The sequence below is a fragment of the Lutra lutra genome, chromosome 16, assembly GCF_902655055.1.
Source record: "Lutra lutra chromosome 16, mLutLut1.2, whole genome shotgun sequence".
NCBI lineage: Eukaryota > Metazoa > Chordata > Mammalia > Carnivora > Mustelidae > Lutra > Lutra lutra.
This window is the reverse complement of record NC_062293.1, coordinates 38060653-38079093: the sequence shown is the minus strand read 5'-3', so window position 1 is coordinate 38079093 and position 18441 is coordinate 38060653. Positions and strand designations below refer to the sequence as shown.

Genomic DNA, 18441 nt, shown 5'->3' with positions numbered 1-18441 from the left:
ATTTGGCATTTTTAGATGTCCTTTGTTTTGCCACGTCCTCTGTAGGACATAACACAACTTTGCAGGGTTACCTCCTCACGATCCAGCGAGGCCGGTGCTGGTTTGTCCCCATTTCACAGAGGCAGAAACTGAGGCTCCACCAGGTGACGTCACTTGCCAGAGCTTACACAACCTGTCGGTGCAGAGCCGGACTTAGAGTGGACAAATGCACATCTGAACGCCCCGAAGTTGTATGTAGGTTTTCCTACAGTACGGTGGTTTTCTTGCACACAAAAAAATGTCTGGCCCATATTTGTGTTCCTCTGCGGCACCCACTGTTGTCACTCAACACATGAAAACACCTGGGGTAAGGATGTGGCACATTTTGAGTTCTAGCAGTAAAACCTGGCTGTATGTCGTCTGTGAACCCCATGAGCCATCTGGACTTTCCCTTTGCCTAGGACACAGTGGGGGTTTGCTGCCTAGGATTTCGGGATATAGAGCCTCAGTATCCTACAAAGTCCTCCACTCCCAGAGACCCATTTCAGTCCCGCTTGTTTCCCAGGGCCCCTGCCGCCTCCCACCACACCCAGGAGCCTTCTCTCACCACCCTGCTCCTCCTTCCCCGAGCAGCTCCCAGGGGCACGGGTGGTAAGCATTTTGAGATCTTCAGAGAGAGGCAGGGCTGCTGTTAACCACAGAGCATCAGAACGGGAAGGGGCCCAAGGGGTGCTGTAGTCTGTGCCTTATACCCCACTCCTGCCATTGGCTCTGGGCAGCAGCAGCTTCAGATCAAGGGGGAGGCGGGCCCCTAATTGTTACACTCAGTGATGATTATGAAGTCAGCTCATTGCACCCTCTAAGGGTGGGTCCACTGCCCCCAGTTTCTCTCTACTTCCTGTCAGCTGTGTAGTGACGGCTGTGGTCCCAAACAAACAAAATGGCATCAGAGACGCTATGTAGAGTGGGAGATGGGGAAGAGGCCATGCTGAAGAAGGAAACCCTCAACGTTCTGAATGCACTCGATCAACTGTCGAAGCCCTTTCCAAACCCCAAGTCTATGAACAGGACCGTCACTACCAAAGGCCTCCCACTTTCCGCAAGGGGCAGTTTGGTTAACTTCTTGCAGGAAGATACCATCAGTTTATCGTAAGACAAAAGTCTGGTCCTTTCCTCCTTTCTAAGACCAGAGGGCAGGGGTGGGGAGAAGGGCTTGAGTTGGCCGCTTAACTGACTGAGCCACCCACGTGCCCCGTGGTTTAGTTTTATGTGCACGTTCAGTATAGTAGGTAATATGTATTTACTTTGGGTCAAGGTAAAAAAAAAAGATTTGAAAGCCAAACATTTTGGATTCTGTACTTTATCAGTAAATAAATAAATAATAAAATAAAAAAAATAAGGAAACACATACAAGGTTTTTCATTGTAATAGCCAAGAATTGGTAAAAATACAAATATCCATGTAATGAAAATGTACAGAAGTTACAATGACTGAACCAAAGCTACATGTGTCAGTACAAACAATGTTGGAGTGCCTGGCTGGTTCAGTCGCTGGAGTATGTGCCTCTTGGTCTCGGGGTTGTGGATTCAAGCCCCATGCTGGGTGCAGAGATTACTTAAATATAAAATCTTTTTAAAAAATAAATAAAATTTTAAAAATCAATGGAGTAAAAAAAAAGCAAGCTGCTGGTCAATGAGTGATACCATTTATTTATATGAAGTTTTAAAATACGCAAAATAAGTCGATGTTGCTGAAGGATAGCAGACATCGCTCACAAACCTATGGAGACACATGTATAATAATAAACACAAAACCTGAAATGTGCTGTACTGGTTACCGTGGAGTTGGGAGGGTATGGTCAGGTGGGGGACAGAAGTGTCCTGCGGGCTTTAGCTATGCTGGTGAGGTCTACTTCTGAAATTGGATGGTTGCTAAGTGGAAGCTTAATATCTCATTCTTTATTTTCTCACTTTATCATATATTCATTTTTTCCAGTTTTATTGAGATGCAGTTGGCACATAACGTTGTATCCATGGAAGGTGTATAACATGATTTGATGTGTGCATGTGTGTGTGTGTGTGTGTGTGTGTGGTGAAATGATTGCCCCAATAAGTTCCATTTCCATCTGTCACCACTCATGGTGACAGATTTGCCTCTTGTGATAAGAACTTTTAAGATCCGCTCTTTTAGCAAGTTTCAAATACATAATAAAGTATTATTATTTTTTGAAGATTTCATTTATTTGTTTGACAAGAGAGAGAGCAAGCACAACCAGGCGGGGTGGCAGGTAGAGGAAGAGGGAGAAGCAGGCTCTCCACTGAGCAGGGAGCCCAATGTGGGACTCGATCCCAGGACCCTGGGATCATGACCTGAGTCAAAGGCAGACATTTAACCAACTGAGCCACCCAGGCACCCAACAATATAGTATAATTAATTATAGTTATTATACTGTATAGTATATTATACTGTATAGTATATTATATTATACTGTATAGTGTATACTGTATACTGTATAGTATACTGTATAGTGCATAGTTATTATACTGTATAGTGTATATACTCTATATTATACTGTATAATGTATATTATGCTGTATAGTTATTATACTATATAATGTATAGTTATACTGTATACAGTTATTATACTGTATACTATATAGTATATTATACTGTATAGTTATACTGTATGCTGTATAGTTATACTGTATAGTGTATATACTGTAAACTGTATATATCGTACTGTATAGTGTATGTTATACTGTATATATCATACTATATATAGTTATACTGTTATACTGTATAGTATAGTTATACTGTACACTGTATGGTATATATGTATACTGTATATTATACTGTATACTGTATAGCATACTGTACACTGTATAGTGTATTATAGTTATTATGCTGTATAGTTATTATACTGTATTATACTGTATAGTTATATATACTGTATAGTATATTATATCTGCTAATATATTATTCTTGATTATCTTGTATATGTGTAAAATATTTCATAATTTAACAAAATTTGGATGGAAGGAAAAGTTTGTGAGTGTTTACCCCAATATGTGTAAATCTTACGTGTACTATTATTAATTTTATATGTTACATATTAATATTGTTAAATGTCACCATTTCTCATGGGGGCGCCTGGGTGGCTCAGTGGGTTAAGCCTGTGCCTTGGGCTCAGGTCCTGGGATCGAGCTCTGAATCGGGCTCTCTGCTCAGCAAGGAGCCTGCTTCTCTCCCTCTGCCTGCCTCTCTGCCTACTTGTGATCTCTGTCAAATAAATAAAATCTTTAAAAAAAAAATCTAAGTAAATAAAGATTTTATTTTTATTTATTTGTCAGAGAGAGCACACAGGCAGGCAGAATGGCAGGCAGAGAGGCAGAGGGGGAAGCAGGCTCCCCGCTGTGCAGGGAGCCCGATGTGGGACCCGATCCCAGGACACAGGGATCATGACCCCAGCTAAAGGCAGCCGCTCAACCGACTGAGCCACCCAGGCGTCCCCTAAGTAAATAAATTAGTAATTACTCTTAAACAGTAGAAGTAAATACAAGTAAAGTTTAATTATTTTTCTTTTAGATACTTTCAGATATTTTCCATACTCCCCTTAGACTGGCTTGGAACTTCCCCAGGGGTATGTACACCCCACTTTGGAAGGAGGACTTAAGGGTTGAGCACCATTTCTCAAATTATGGTTCTCCGAATACAGGGCTCAGAATTTGTCTGAAGACCTTTATAAAGATACGTTAGCAGCTTCCCTAGTCCCATCCCAAAGTGGGGCAGGGACCGGGAATCTGGATTTTTTCAGTAAGTGCCCTGGGGTGGTTGATGCCTTGCTACAGAGTGCTAAGGATGTTCTGAGTGGTTCAGAAGCAGCTGAGGATTTTGACTAGCGGGGCACAAGAAGGGCCCTCGGGGAGCTTATCGGCTTTGCGGGCCGGGGCGGCGGCGGCCTCCTGCAAGCTCAACTGTCCTCCTTCCACTCAGGAAGTCGATGCCAGTGGAGGACTCTGAATGCAGCTCTGACGACACCAGCATCTCCCCCATCTCATCCACCTTGCTGAATCCCATCAAACTGGCTGTGACCCAGCCCAACAGCAGCTTCTTCGCAGGGATGCTGGAGGGCGAGCTGAACAAACTCAGCTTCTCCTCGGTGGCCAAGGAGTTAGAAAATAGGGACCTGGCCCTCTGCCCCCACCAGTCAAAATCCCAAATCGCCCCTGGGGGCCTGCTGGACCTTGACAACCCTGAGCTGGACACGGACACCTCCTCGACCCCCTCAGAGTCCTCTATAGTCATGGACGTGCCAGAGGCCCCCTTCATCTGTGAACACACTGTCAGCGATTCCACAGCCGTGGTATGTTTCCCCCTCGGTGCGTTCGGCGCAGGCTCCCCAGCCGCCCCCATGTGCTAGGCACTGAGCTGAGCTCCACAGGGTGTATGAGGACGCCCACTGCCTGCGGAGCGAAGCTGTGTTTTTAAGGACCTCCAGTGCTAGCCACAAATGGGCACAGTGCTGTAGGAAGAGCTCAGATCAAGTGTCACCAGGAATTGAGAGGGAAAGAAACATTATTTCCGGGTGCAGGAATACGCTTGGTGGCTTTGGTAACATTTGAGCTGGGACACAGAGGTAGGATGTGAATGTCCAGGGATGGGAGAATGGTGTTCCGTGGATGGGCTGACGCGAGCAACGCCTCACAGGTGTGAAAATGTGGGAGCAAACATTCAGGTCTCAATCCGGGGCTTCTCACGATATTCAGTAGCTGCAGATCCAATCATCGTGTTAAAAATGAGGTTCCCAGGGGCGCCTGGGTGGCTCAGTGGGTTGGGCCGCTGCCTTCGGCTCGGGTCATGATCTCAGAGTCCTGGGATCGAGCCCCGCATCGGGCTTTCTGCTCAGCGGGGAGCCTGCTTCCTCCTCTCTCTGCCTGCCTCTCTGCCTGCTTGTGATCTCTCTGTCAAATAAATAAATAAAATCTTTAAAAAAAAAAAAAAAAGAGGTTCCCAGGGCTCCTCCCTGGATATTCTGACTCAGTAGGTCTGCCTGGGGACCTGCAAATCTGCACCACTAACAAACTCCCAGATGGTGCTGATGGACCGTGGGCCCCATGCGGAATAGCACTGTTCTAGAGGCCAGGACAGCGAACAGAGGGGAAATTAGTCCAGAGTCATTTCTTCAGAGGTCCTGCACTGTTAGGCTACTATAGACTTTTCTGTAAGTGGTAGAAAACAGCTTTTGCAAAGCTTTGTATCTGGCTGTGGATGGAATTTGAGCTGTATTTTATTTTTATTTTTTTATTTTTATTTTTTAAAGATTTTATTTATTCATTTGACAGAGATCACAAGTAGGCAGAGGCAGGCAGAGAGAGAGGGGGGGAAGCAGGCTCCCTGCTGAGCAGAGAGCCCAATGGGGGGCTCGATCCCAGAACCCTGGGATCATGACCTGAGACGAAGGCAGAGGCTTTAACCCACTGAGCCACCCAGGTGCCCCACTGAGCTGTGTTTTAGGAAGATAGATCTGGAAGTCCCCAATGAGCAGTGTCTCTCAAAGTGTCGTTCTCAGACCACCAACAGCGTTAGCATCACACCGCAACATGTTAGCAATTTAAATTCTCATCCCCTCCACCTCCCCCGTGGGCCTATCAAATCAGAAACTGTGGGGGCCTGTGATCTGTTTCACTGAGTCCTCTAGCATATCCTGATGCACACCCAAGTTTGAGACCCACTGGCCTAGATGAAGGGGAAACTGGGAATGGGAGACCAGACAGGAGACAGCAGGGCCAGGAATCTGCAGTGTTACAGAAACTCCCTGAGCTCTTAGCCAGGCTCGGCAACCACCGTCGTAGCCCGAAGTATGTGGCCTCTGGAGCTACCCATTTGAACTTTGGATCTGGCATTCTGTGTGACCCCAGGCCAGCCACTTGTCCTCTCTGAGCTTGTAACCTCATTTGCAATGAGCAAGGTAGACAAGATGAACTTTAAGGGTCCTCTCAACTAGTCTAGAAGAAATATGTGATGGGGATACACTCTGAGGTGGGTGGGGGTGCCCAGGGAGTCACTTATGCTGCAGGGCGGTGGAGTCCCTTACACCTTCCATCGGCCCTGCGTCAGCCCTGTGAGGGGCAGTGGATGGGAGTGGGGCACTCAGACCCATGGCTGAGGGGGTAGGAGGGAGGAGAGGACAGCCTGGAGCAGGCCTGATGAGAAGCCTGGGGGGGGGGCTCTCTTCCTCTAGATTTCCTGGACCTATGCCCTGGGCAAGCAGCAGGTCAGTTTCTACCAGGTCCTGTTGCAGGAGGTGGCCAGGACACACGACAATGAGCCACCCAAGGCCAAGAATCGCCCGTGGATCTTCAACAAGATCTTGGGCACCACCGTCAAGCTAATGGAGCTGAAGCCTAACACGACTTACTGCCTCACTGTCCGCGCCGCCAACACAGCCGGGGTGGGGAAGTGGTGCAAGCCCTACAAAGTGAGCCCTGGGAGAAGAGAGCCCGGGGCGGGGTGGGGGGGGGGAGGCGGGGAGAGAGGTCTGAGCCAGGGGTTTGGGAGGCTGGGGATGCCCTGATGACCCCACGGCTCATCTTCCTGCTGGCTGTCTTTCTGCCTGGAAGAATGAGCATGAATTCCAGGCTGCTTTCTGCCAGGAGGTGGAAGGACTAAGCCCCTCTGGGGCCCCCTGGGGAATGCAAACTAATCTATTCACCAGCCTCTCTCTAATGTTTAGCTTCCACCTGTTAGCTTTGGGATTCTTCAACTCAGTACCAAAACTTGAGAGCAGGCCGGGGAGTGAAGGACATTGAGGGAAACATAGGGCAGAGGTGAAAGGGGGACAAAGAAGGGAAAGGAGGTGAGCAGGGGTGTTGGGGTGGGGGCTTCCAGCCCTGGGGCTGGAAACCTCACACAATAGGGAAGGCACAGGTTCACACCCTTTTAGGGATCCATGAGCAGGTGGTAAGGCTCTCCAAGACCCCATTTGGCTAACAAAGAGCTGAGCCAGGGTCAGGTCTGGGAAGGAATCTTGAGGGGTTTTGTTTTATTCTAGTTTGCAACCGTGGCCACTGACTTGAACAGCTTCCCCGAGAACAACCCAATCCAGATCACCGTGCAGCGCAAGGAACCCCAGAGGAAAACCGTGTCCCTTGGGCTGGAGGACATGCGGAAGCTCGAAGATCTGGAATACCTCTTTCCCTACTAAGGGGGCCCCAGGAAGCCCCTCGCCTACCTTCAGCTTCAGCCCAGGGCTCTCAGGAACCAGAATCGTGAAATGGGACCACCAGCACCATACCAGGGAACTGCTGACCAGCCCGCCTGGAGCTTGGTGGCCATGGTCCCCAAACTCCACCCCTGGGTTGGGGCCAAGGCTAGACAGGAGCTCCACTGGCCTGGAGACGCCAGAGGCCAGGTCAGGTCACCCACTGCCCATATCCACTAGGCATCCCCCTCCCCAGATTTGGACTGGGTCCAGATCCCTCATTAAAGCACTGCAGGCCACCCAGCACCCTGAGTTCTGCTTCATGCCAACAGTAGGGCTGGCTGCCGTCCACCCTCCTGGCTTCTGCCGGGACTGGAAGTCCAGCTCGGGATTAGGGGACACGGAACACAAAGGTGGCCGGGCAGTGGGATCCTATCCCCACCTACTGTTTGGCTCTGCCAACACCACCCCTTGCCCTGTGCGAGAAGAGATGTTACTCAAAGACCAGGACAAACGGCCATGCTGGACAGAGGTGGTGGCAGCCTATAGCTTGTCCACACCAGACCCGGGCTCGGAAAGGACGGGGGCAAAGTGCACAGTTTGGGGGTGCAATCTGATTTCCTCCTGGTTCTTCCTGGATGTGAGGGCATGGACAAACCATTTAAGTTCCCCAGGCTGTCTCAGGGATGCGAGAACCCTACAAGCACAACAGCAGGGTTGCCGCGAGGCTCCCATGAGCGCACCGCAGAGCAAGGGCCCATGCAGGGTAGGAACTCGGCAGTCGGCACCCCCCTTTGCCCTTTGTGCAGCCTCAGTGTGGAGACCTCCATGCCAGGTGGAGACTGAGAAGCACAGCCAGACCTGAGAGCATGGTGGGGGGAGGGAGAAGGGGTTAGAAACACCATGGCCATGGCCCTGAGTAGTCTGTACAAGGTCATTTTGAAATTCACCCTGAGCAGATTGCCTGAGCATCAAAACAGGAGAAAATGGAGGCAGGATGCTTGCAAGGCAAGGTTCTGGTCGAGTCTGAGGACATCCGGTGGGATTCCCTCCATTCCGTGAAAGCCCTCCTGGGCCAAAGAATCATGGTCCCCTCTCCTGCCACACCCACTGCTGCTGCAGCGCTCCCCACTGCATGCTCTGAGACCGCCGGGTCAGCTGTCACCTTCTGCTCTGTACTCCGAGCGCCCAGCACAGGGCTCGCTGCACAGTGGGACCTCGAGAAGAGTGCTGTGTGGGAGGGGGCGGAGGAGAGCACATCACCCCGTGGTGATGAAGGTGCTCTGATCTCTGCTGTCCAGCAGCTGTATGCTAGCGTTGCAGGACTGCATTCCTAGCCACCTGGGACTCTGGGGAACGGAGACAGCTGCACGTGGCTGGCATCTACCATTATCAGACAGCGTGGGCTCAGTTTTACTCTGGCCACCATCCTGCGGCTTCAGCCAGTCTCCCCGCCTCAACTGGCCTCTCCCTCATAGGCACAGGAGAGAGAAGAGAAAAGAGAAGCAACTTCCCCATTAGTAGTGTTTCGGTGCAGCCCAGAGGGAGGGGTTAGGCAAACTAACGTAGCAGAGTCCTCTGGTGAGCCTTGGGATTCTAGGACAAGGAACCACAACCTGAGTACACAAAATAGAAGCGATTTATTTGGTCACAGAATCTCGGGTCTGACACTGAACAGAAAGAACATTTAGGAAAGGAGAAGGGGCGGCAGCAGGGCTCCATAGCCTGGCCCCCACCACCAGCGACGGGATGGCCAAGGGCTGAGCTCCCTGGTAGTCCCCCGGGACCTCCGCTCTCCGGCTCTGGGGAGGGACCCCACTGGGGGCTGTCCAAGGACAGCAGGCCATGCTCGTTAGCAGAGTCACCACCTTGACCTTTGGTCTGTGTTGGGGCAGGCAGCTGGCAGAGGCAAGTGCAGGCAGGAGTCCCTGAGAACTTGGGATTTTTCATCTTCTCCATCTGTGGGAGGAGGGAAGGGAAGAGCATGGAGATCTCATCTTGGGAAGGGAGGCTGCCAGATAATCCCAGGAGCCCATGACAGGGGAGAGCCTGTGGTTCACTCAGTCATCAAAAGCCTGGCTATCATCTCTGCTCCAGCTACCCAAAGTCAGGAGAGGTACCCACTGCCTGCCCCGGCCAAGGCCTCATCCCAGGGCCTGGCTGCTCACATGTCCACGAGGGTCATCTAATGGCAAACAATGATGGTTCTTTACAAGTACACACGCTTCAGCTTCCCAAGGGCATTCACCTCCTATCTTTGATCGCCCCGTCTGCTGAAGCTTGGTAACTCCCATGAGGCAGGTGAACTGCACACTCTTCAAGACTGCACAGTGAAAGCCAGAGCCAGGATTGGAAGTGAGAACTACTGCCTCCTGCTGGAGGGCCCCTGGGCTCGCCCCCAGGAGAGCACCGTCAGGGTCTCCCATATTCCCTGGAATTCCACACCCGCCCTCTTAACCACCAAGAGAACCTGGCGCCACACACGGTCTTTGGCCCCTGGAGAGCCCTTGGAATTCACCAGAAGGGAAAGGTGTCAAGAGTGACCGACTTGAGGGCAGGAGAGCCAAGCACACACTCACATCCGGAGGCATTTGTCCTTTCCACCACTTGCCACCCTCTGGCCATCCGGACTCCAGTCAACAGCATATACCTAAACAGAGGTGGGGGTTGTGGGAGGCAGGTCAGTAAAGAGGGTGGGGAGGCAGAAGGGCCAGGCTTCAACCACACCGCCCACCCCACTTCTGCTCACAAGGGTCAGCCATACCTCATCCGCGTGGCCTGGCAGGTCTGCGGCCAGCTTCTGGGCCTTCACATCCCACACCTTCAGTGTGCTGTCACTGCTGCCACTGACCAGGAGCCGGCTGTCGGCTGACCATGCGATCTGGTATACAGCGGCCACGTGGCCACGCAGGGAAGCCAGGTACCTGGGCCCGGAAAAGGGGGAAGATGGGTATTAGGTCTTCGAACCTGTCTGAAGGGGCCCCTATTCCGATGGCAGTGGTTCTCAACCTTAGTTGCACATTGAGAATTACCTGGGAATGTTTACAAAATCTCCCTGCCTAGCCCCTATCCCAGGGTAATCATTACCAAGGGCATAAAGATTTTATAAAACTTTCCCAAATGAGCTGCTTCTAGGGGGCCTCTTGCCAGGCCTCTGTACCTGCACAACTTTGCCTGACTTAGAATCCAATGGAGCCCCGTGCTAAGCCCCTCTGTCTAACAGCCCCTAACGCAGCTGCCTGCTGGCAGGTGGCATGGAATAATAGTAGGCCAGGCCCACATGGAACTTTCTGACCAATACAGATTAGCTACGTCTATTTGGACAAGATTAGTCCTCTCTGAGTCCATTTCCTATCTTGAAAAAGAAGGGCTGCCATGTGGCCCCAGCAAGGGTCTCCCTCATCCCCTTTCTCTTCTTTTTTTTTTTTTTTTTAAAGATTTTTTTTTTTATTCATTTATTTGACAGAGAGAGATCACAAGCAGGCAGAGAGGCAGGCAGAGAGAGAGGAGGAAGCAGGCTCCCTGCTGAGCAGAGAGCCCGATGCGGGGCTCGATCCCAGGACCTGAGATCCCAGGACCCTGAGATCCCAGGACCTGAGCCAAAGGCAGCGGCTTAACCCACTGAGCCACCCAGGCGCCCCCCCTTTCTCTTCTTGCCTGTGCCTTTGCCTCTCCTCTGATCTAGTTCACCTCAAGACCATGGTGCCTCATTACACCAGTGCTTCTCAGACTTTAATGGGAGCAGACTCACCTAGTGACCTTGTGATTCTGATTCACAAGGTCGGGGTGGGGCCCGAGGTCCGGCATTACTATGGAGCTCCCGGATGCTGCTGCTTCCAGTGTGCGGACCACACTTGGAGGCGGCCCAGGAAATGACTACACCCCAAACCTGCACTCCTGCCGCACGCCTGGCCGTCTTAAGGTCATTTCTCTCCTTTGATATGAAAGGAGCTAGCATTTCAGTGCCCGTTTACTGCCAGTTCTAAATATATCATCTCACTTGACCCTGGTAATGAAGCTGAGAGGTAGGGGTCTTCATGTAACAAAAGAGGAAACAGAGGCTCGGAATATCTAACTGCTTGCCAAGGCCACACAGCCAGTACGTGGCAGAGCCAAGCTCCTGCCAGAAGACTAGGGCCCTTCCTCTCCCTCCCCACGCCCCCACTCACTTGCCCGTCCTGCTGTCCCACAGTTTGATGGACTTGTCGAAGGAGGCGCTGGCGACAATGCGGGAGTCAGGGGAGAAGAGCACCTGGTTGATGAGGGCTTGGTGTCCCGTCATCCGTGCAAGGGGCTTCTTGTCCTCTGCTGGGAACCACAGGAACAAGGTGAAGTCGTCTGAGCCAGACACCAGCCTCTCTGGGCCCTGGCCCTAGGAGAGGCAGAAAGCACATTGTGTTGGACATGGCTTCAGACAGGAGAGCCCCACCTCGGCAGCAAAGACACCCCTGATGACCCCACACCAGCACAGAGGCTGGCACTAGGAGAAGTGAGGCCTGGCTAGCTACCGACTCACCTGGGGCCCCTGACAAGTCACTCCCCTCAAAAGGAAGCTTTATGCACATGGAATGATTTTTATTCACTGTACATAATTATGAGAAAAAGCAAGGTACAGAATAGCGTGTTTAAAAAAGAGAAGGATTGGGGCGCCTGGGTGGCTCAGTGGGTTGAGCCGCTGCCTTCGGCTCAGGTCATGATCTCGGGGTCCTGGGATCGAGCCCCGCATCGGGCTCTCTGCTCAGCAGGGAGCCTGCTTCCTCCTCTCTCTCTGACTGCCTCTCTGCCTGCTTGTGATCTCTCTCTGTCAAATAAAAAAAAAAAAAAAAAAAAGAGAAGGATTATGGGGCGCCTGGGTGGCTCAGTGGATTAAGCCGCTGCCTTCGGCTCAGGTCAGGATCTCAGGGTCCTGGGATCGAGCCCTGCATCGGGCTCTCTGCTCGGCAGGGAGTCTGCTTCCTCCTCTCTCTCTCTGCCTGCCTCTCTGCCTACTTGTGATCTCTCTCTCTGTCATAAATAAATAAAATCTAAAAAAAAAAAAAAAAAAAAAAAAAAAGAGAAGGATTAGGGCGCCTGGATGGCTCAGTTGGTTAAGTTCAGGTCATGATCTCAGGATCATAGAATCGAGCCCCAAAACGGGCTCCATGCTGGGCATGGAGCCTTCTTAAGATTCTCTCTCTTCTTTGCAAACCCTGCCACTCCCACTCTCTGTCTCAAAAAAGGGATATTACATGTGGATTTGTATGCGTGTATATGTATGAAGTCTCTGGAAGGAAACAGAATGCGTCTAGAAGGAATGGAAGGACAACACATGGGAGATGGGAGACTTTTTCACTACCTTTTTGTGTTCTTAGCTCCCTGGAGCACATAAAATGTGTTACTTTGAATAAAATAAAAAAGAGAGGTGCTTGGGTGGCTCAGTTGGTTGAGCGCCCAACTCTTGGGTTTCAGCTCAGGTCATGACCTCGGGGTCGTGGGACCGAGCCCTGTGTCAGGCTCCATGTTCAGCAGGAAGACTGCTTGAGATTCTCTCTCTCCCTCTCCACCCCTCCCACCCCCACTCGTGCTAGTGCTCCCTCTCTCAAATAAATAGATCTTGAAAAAAAAAATGTAATAAATAGATAAGCAAATAAATGAAACAAAATGATGAAAATGATCCCTATGTATTAGGATTTTAGGAGTGTAAACTAGGATCATCACAAACTTTCTGGAAAAGCAAAGGAAGGAGGGGCCTGAGTGTCTGCAGCGTTGCAGGGACCCATGGAGGATGAGGACAGAGCTGGGCATGCTGGTGGCCAGCAAACACTCACCCGCACAAGGTTGTATCGCCTCTGAGCCCTGTCCTTCAACTCCTGCACTGTGGCCAGGTACCGGAGGGGAGAGGAGACAAGGAGGCCGATTAGAAAATCCCATGCCAATGGCAAACACTCCCGCCCAGGTCTGAATCCCGCACCCTAAGCCAGAGAAGCGGCTCCTTCCCAGGCAGCCCTCCCCGCCCACTCACAGGACCCCTGGAGGTCTTGGGCGTTCACTGAGGCCTCAGCTGGCTCAAAGGCGCCTGTGCGCAGGGCGTAGTCAGTGCTGAGCGCCATGGTATTCACCCAGTGGCCGTGGCCTTGCAGAGTTCGGCACAGCACACCCTAGGGCAGAGGGAGTCAGGTCAGACATACTCCCACCCCACTCTCCACCCTAGGGAACCAGTACCCCCAGGTTAGTCCCAGAGACAGTGATGCAGGACTCAGAATCAGGATCCTCATTCACTGTGATCCTAATCAAGTCCCCCGCTCTGGGCTCAAGTCTCTCCTGATGTCTAAAATGAGCATACTGGGCCAGATCACGGTTTCTAGAAGTATGTTTCATGGGAAGGAAGTGAAGGACATAAGAATACATGGGCTCCAATCAGGTAACTCTGGGATACTACAGGTTCCCGACAGGCTTCCTGCAGTAGGAACATCTGGGCTGTGCTAACACTGGAATCTCCACTATCATGAGCACCAACCACAGGACCCACTGGCCAACGTGCCTTCCAGCCTTGGCACCCTGTGGCCTGAGATTTCCCCAGGAAGGGTTCTGGACCCTCCCATCCCCACGCCGGCTCTTACATCGTGAGCCCTCCAGACTTTGATGGTGCGGTCCTGGGAGGCAGAGTAGAGAAGGCCGTCCCCTCCCCACCGGAGACAGGTGACTGACTGCGTGTGCCCGGTGAGGATGCGCTCACAGCGGCCCACAGTCGTATCCCAGACCCGCACGGTGCCATCCTTAGAGCTGCTGGCCACATAGCGGCACTCTGGGTTCCTGGAGAGCGGGAGATGCGACCTCACTTCTGACCTGGCAATGCCCACAGCACCTCCCCACGCTTAGCTCAAAAGCCGGGGACAATGCCACGACAGCTTCCTGACCCACGATTAAGCAGCATTGCAAGGCACTGTCAGACCCCACAATGAGTAGGCCCTCTCAAGCAGCAACACAGGCTTAGAACACCTGCCCCACCGCCCCTCATGCCATTACTGTCCATCAGGCTGGCCGTCTCGCCCCTGCAGCAGGGGAGAGGACAGTTTTGAACCCCAAGCTCCTCATCCCCCCCAACTCCATCAGTGTCACTTACGCATGGAGGGGCTCCCAGCTCAGGCCTGTGATCCACTTGCTGTGGCCAGCGAGGGGCCTGCCCACCTGCTTCCCTGTGTCTGGGTCCCACAGGAGAATCTGAAGGACAGACGCTTGCTGAATAACCCTCCCCAAAATGTCCCTGGGCCCACCAAGGGTCCCCACTCACTGCCCCCAACCCACCCTTCCCTGAGGACCCCGAACTTGATTTGACCCAACTAGGAACGGAGCCCAGAGTCCCTGCCTAATTACCCTGACCACCGCCTACCTGGCCGTTCTTACAGCCCGAGGCCAGCTTCTTGCCATCTGGGGACCAGGATATGCTAAGCACCCAGTGTCTGTGTCCTAGGAAAGCAGGGGAGGGAGAAAGGAGGGAGCACATCTGTCTCTATTCCCTGTGCCTAGCATTGCCTGACCCTCCTCAACTAGTCCCCGAATAAATGAGCAGTTGAACCAAAGGAGAGATGAGGGAGGGTTTCAGGCAAAGGGAGAACCCACCCCAAGTGCTAAAGCCATGCATTCTGCTGCAGAAATAGCATTTCCACTTTCTATTAATTCTTTACACGATAGATGCTATAAAGCATTTGCACACATGTCCTCCTCTATAATTCTCATGACAGCTCTAAGGTATGCAGAAAGAACGATCCCCAGTTTTTCAGATGATAAGAGTGAAACTTGGGGAGGACGACCTACGCACACAAGGTCACCCAACTAGCGTGTGGTCCCCAGGCCGGAAGCATCAGCGCCAGCTGGGGCCTTGACATGCAGAATCTCAGGCCGCATCTCAGAACTAAGGAGACCAAAACTCTGGGGGTGGGGCCCAGCAATCTGTATGTTAACAAGCCTCCCAGCTGATTCTGATGCACAGTCAAGTCTGAGAACCACTATGGTAGAGGTTGGATGAAGCCAGGTTCTCCTTGCTACTAGCCGTCAGCACAACCCACAACCCCACACTGATTCTCTAGTCCAGTCTCTGCTTGTTTGCACGTGGCTGGTCGGGCTCGAAGGGGCGGTCTCTACCTAGAAACGGGCAGCTGCTAGCTACTATGAAGGGGCTGAATCGGTTCCGGGCCTCCTTAGGAACTAAAGGGCTGAGTAAATGATCACACACCCGCCCATGGGTTAAGACTCCCTACATAGCTAATTGCGTACTGACCCTGGCATGTGAAATGCGGTGTCTCGGTGCTGAGATCCCAGAAGCGCACAGTGGTGTCTCCAGAGCCACTGGCCAGGTACCTGGGGAAGAAGAGAGGCCACCTCATCTCTGCAGTGGGGACAAGGGGTAGGGCCTACACCAGAACATTGCGCATGTGAGTTTCTGCTGCCTAGTCAACTGTCTTCTGGGCACCGAATCTGGGGCTGGACTTTTCTCTCTCCCCCGAGAAGGAGAAATGTAACACTGATACCATCTTGGAGAAGACCCCAGGTGGTCATTTCTCTTCTCTTCCTTTCTAAAAGGAATGGCCATAGCTATAACCAGGTTTGAAGCTTCTCATTATCCTCGTACCATTGCAAAAAGTGAAGAAACTCAGTTTCACAGATGATGAATTAAGTTAGAAAAGTAGCTTGTCTGGGTCCCACAGCTAGGGAGTTTGCAACTCAGCTCTCCTGAGATCAAGTCCAGGAAGGACCTCTTCCAAGGTGGGTGTCCTTTAAGACCAAACCCCACCGGGGATGTCCCTTACTTGCAATTTGTGCCCAGAGTTCAGGTCTTTGACAGGCAGTCTACTGATTTTAACTTGGGGGTACCCTCCCCACCCCAACCTGAGGCTGCCCTCCCACACTCCATGATTCTGCAGCTGTCCTTACTTTCCTGTGGGGCTGAAGGCCACAGAAATGACCGCCTCGCTGTGACCTTCCAAAGAGCTGGTGCAACGGGTCACAGCACGGACCCTGAAGATGGCCTGTGGCTGGTAGATGATGTCAAGGACCTTCTCTGTCTCCACTGCCTGTGACTCCAGTGTCTTCCCCAGTGACGAGATGATCTCAGCATCGTGGACATAGAAAGCCAGTGGCAGGGGATCCTCCTGGAGGGCAATGGCAAAGGGCAACTCCTCCATCAAAGGATAGGCAGAAGTGCTCCCCACTGAGCTGTGGGCCGGTGAAGCTTTACTATTTTCTGTTTGGGATACCCCCCACCATGCCCACTGAGCAAGGCCTTTTTAATCCTCAAACAGTAATTGCAGGACAATTACATAGTACTTTAAAATTCTTTATCTTTATCCTACAATAACCAGGAGAGGTAGGCATCAATACTCCCACCTGACAGATGAGAAAACTGAGGCTCAGAGCAGCTACAGGTAATTAGCCCAATGTCCTACTGCTAATGACTAGTTCAAGTGCTTCAGAAAGGAAGTCCTTAATTAGCGTTAATATACAGGATTACACAGCGTTTTCTAAATCACCACACTATGCCCTACAATGTGTTAAGAAGCATCCAAAAAACTGGTTGAAAATGCAGACTGTGCTTTACCCCCAGAGTCCTGGTGTAGTAAATCCGGGGTGGGGTCCAGTTACTGTGTTTTTTTAAGCCCCTAGACCCACCGGAGGGCAGCATTTTTTTTTTTTTTTTTTTTTTAATTTATTTGACAGACAGAGATCACAAGCAGGCAGAGAGGCAGGCAGAGAGAGAGAGGGAAGCAGGCTCCTCGCTGAGCAGAGAGCCCGATACGGGGCTCGATCCCAGGACCCTGGGATCATGACCTGAGCCAAAGGCAGAGGCTTTAACCCACTGAGCCACGCAGGCGCCCCCGGAGGGCAGCATTTTGATAAACCCTGGCTTAGAAGAGCAAGGGTTGTGAATCTGACATTTGGGTTCCAGTTCCAAATCCACCACCTACTGCGTGGCACCGTACAAATCACTGAATGCCTCCCGGCCACCCTGTAAAATGGGGATATTAACGAGGAGCTATGGAGTGGAATCAGAGGATGCACCCAATGCGTTTAAAATGCGGTTTCTCTCCCCAGCTGGACCCTGCTGGTCGGCGCACAAAGCGCTGTCACACTAATTAGATTAGATCTCCTGATCCTCCCCCGAAGTAGGCGGCCCTGCCACGGACGAGGCGCCAGGGCGGTTCACCCACTGTCGTTCAGCAGTGGGACCCCCGAACCCCGGACCTTGGGTCTCCCGATCCCCTGAGGGCGGGACTCGGGCAGGGCGAACCGCCCAGCGGAGGGATAGGGGGTCGCCCCGGCCGCCGCTCACCTGGGCCAGCAGCGCGTTGCACACGAGCTGCAGCTTGTCCGGGGTGATGTCCACCGGCACGTCGAACGGGGAGCCCAGCACCTGCCCGCCCTCATCCTGGAACTGCACCAGCAGCCGCTGCACGTCGCCCGCCGCCGCCTCGTCCTGCGCCCACAAGTGCAGGGGTCAGCCACACCGCCCGACCGAAAAGCCCCCACTGCCGCCTCCCTCCGGCCTTAGGGACCCTGGACCCGAGCGCCCCCGCCCGCACTCACGCACACCCACCGCCGCAGCTGCCGCCATCCCGCGTCCCCACGTGGAGGAGAAACACTCCGGCGGGATGGAGCGCCGCCCCCGGGGTCGGGCGGCGCGGCAGTCCGCGACAACGCCCTCTGGTGTGGCGGAGGGGAAGTGCACGCCGTGCCTGGCCCCGCGTGGCGGTGGATGCGTCTGGTACCCAGCTCCGCAACCTCCCCTTGGACAGGTGGTAGTCGCCCCATTCAATCGCTCCCAGTGCCATGCAGGATACAAACGGCCTTTTGTCTCTGTAGAACAGGGATTCTTGCCCCAATCCACAGATGGGGAAATCGAGGCTCTGAGCGGTTAATCGATTTTCCCCAAACTCAGAGACAGGAAATGGCAGAAGACTGAATTGGCTTCGCTCTGGGCAGCAGCAACCTTGCAGGGACGGCTTACAAAACCAGAGCCTGTTGGCTGGAAGGCAGAAATTATCATTCTTTTTCAAATGAATCAAATCAATTAGTAATTCTTGAGTACAAAAGCAAAAAGTGTCTACATTTTTCAACACTCTAAAGCAATAGCAACAATGATGGGAATGATAGCAACGTGTCAGGCATTGTTCTAAGTGCTTTACACATATAACTCAGTTAATCCTCACAAAAACCCTTCTTTCCCCCACCTTACAGATGAGGACCTGAGGCAGAAACCCGCTAACATGAGGGCTCTTAACAGAAACA

General features: G+C 52.2%; 2 protein-coding genes across 3 annotated transcripts; one reads left to right on the top strand and one right to left on the bottom strand.

The window, feature by feature from the left end:
• Positions 1–844: 844 nt before the first annotated feature.
• On the top strand, positions 845–7262 carry FNDC8 (fibronectin type III domain containing 8). Its single transcript, XM_047708238.1, has 4 exons — positions 845–1128; positions 3972–4341; positions 6220–6456; positions 7030–7262. The coding sequence occupies exons 1-4, from the start codon at positions 920–922 to the stop codon at positions 7180–7182; spliced, it is 969 nt and encodes a 322-aa protein (XP_047564194.1). The 5' UTR covers positions 845–919; the 3' UTR covers positions 7183–7262.
• Positions 7263–8800: 1538 nt separating this feature from the next.
• Positions 8801–17830, bottom strand: NLE1 (notchless homolog 1). 2 transcript variants are annotated; one of them, XM_047708631.1, is made up of 13 exons: positions 17750–17830; positions 17486–17629; positions 16090–16307; positions 15437–15516; positions 14549–14625; positions 14282–14379; positions 13779–13971; positions 13181–13316; positions 12987–13033; positions 11349–11551; positions 9944–10103; positions 9759–9829; positions 8801–9138 (listed from the first exon to the last, which is right to left on the bottom strand). In XM_047708631.1, exons 1-13 carry the CDS (start codon positions 17765–17767, stop codon positions 9126–9128), a joined length of 1458 nt encoding a protein of 485 aa, XP_047564587.1. In that variant the 5' UTR covers positions 17768–17830; the 3' UTR covers positions 8801–9125. The 2 variants fall into 2 exon arrangements, with proteins under 2 accessions (XP_047564587.1, XP_047564586.1); XM_047708630.1 differs by having other exon boundaries at positions 17744–17795.
• Between the last annotated feature and the right edge of the window lie 611 nt (positions 17831–18441).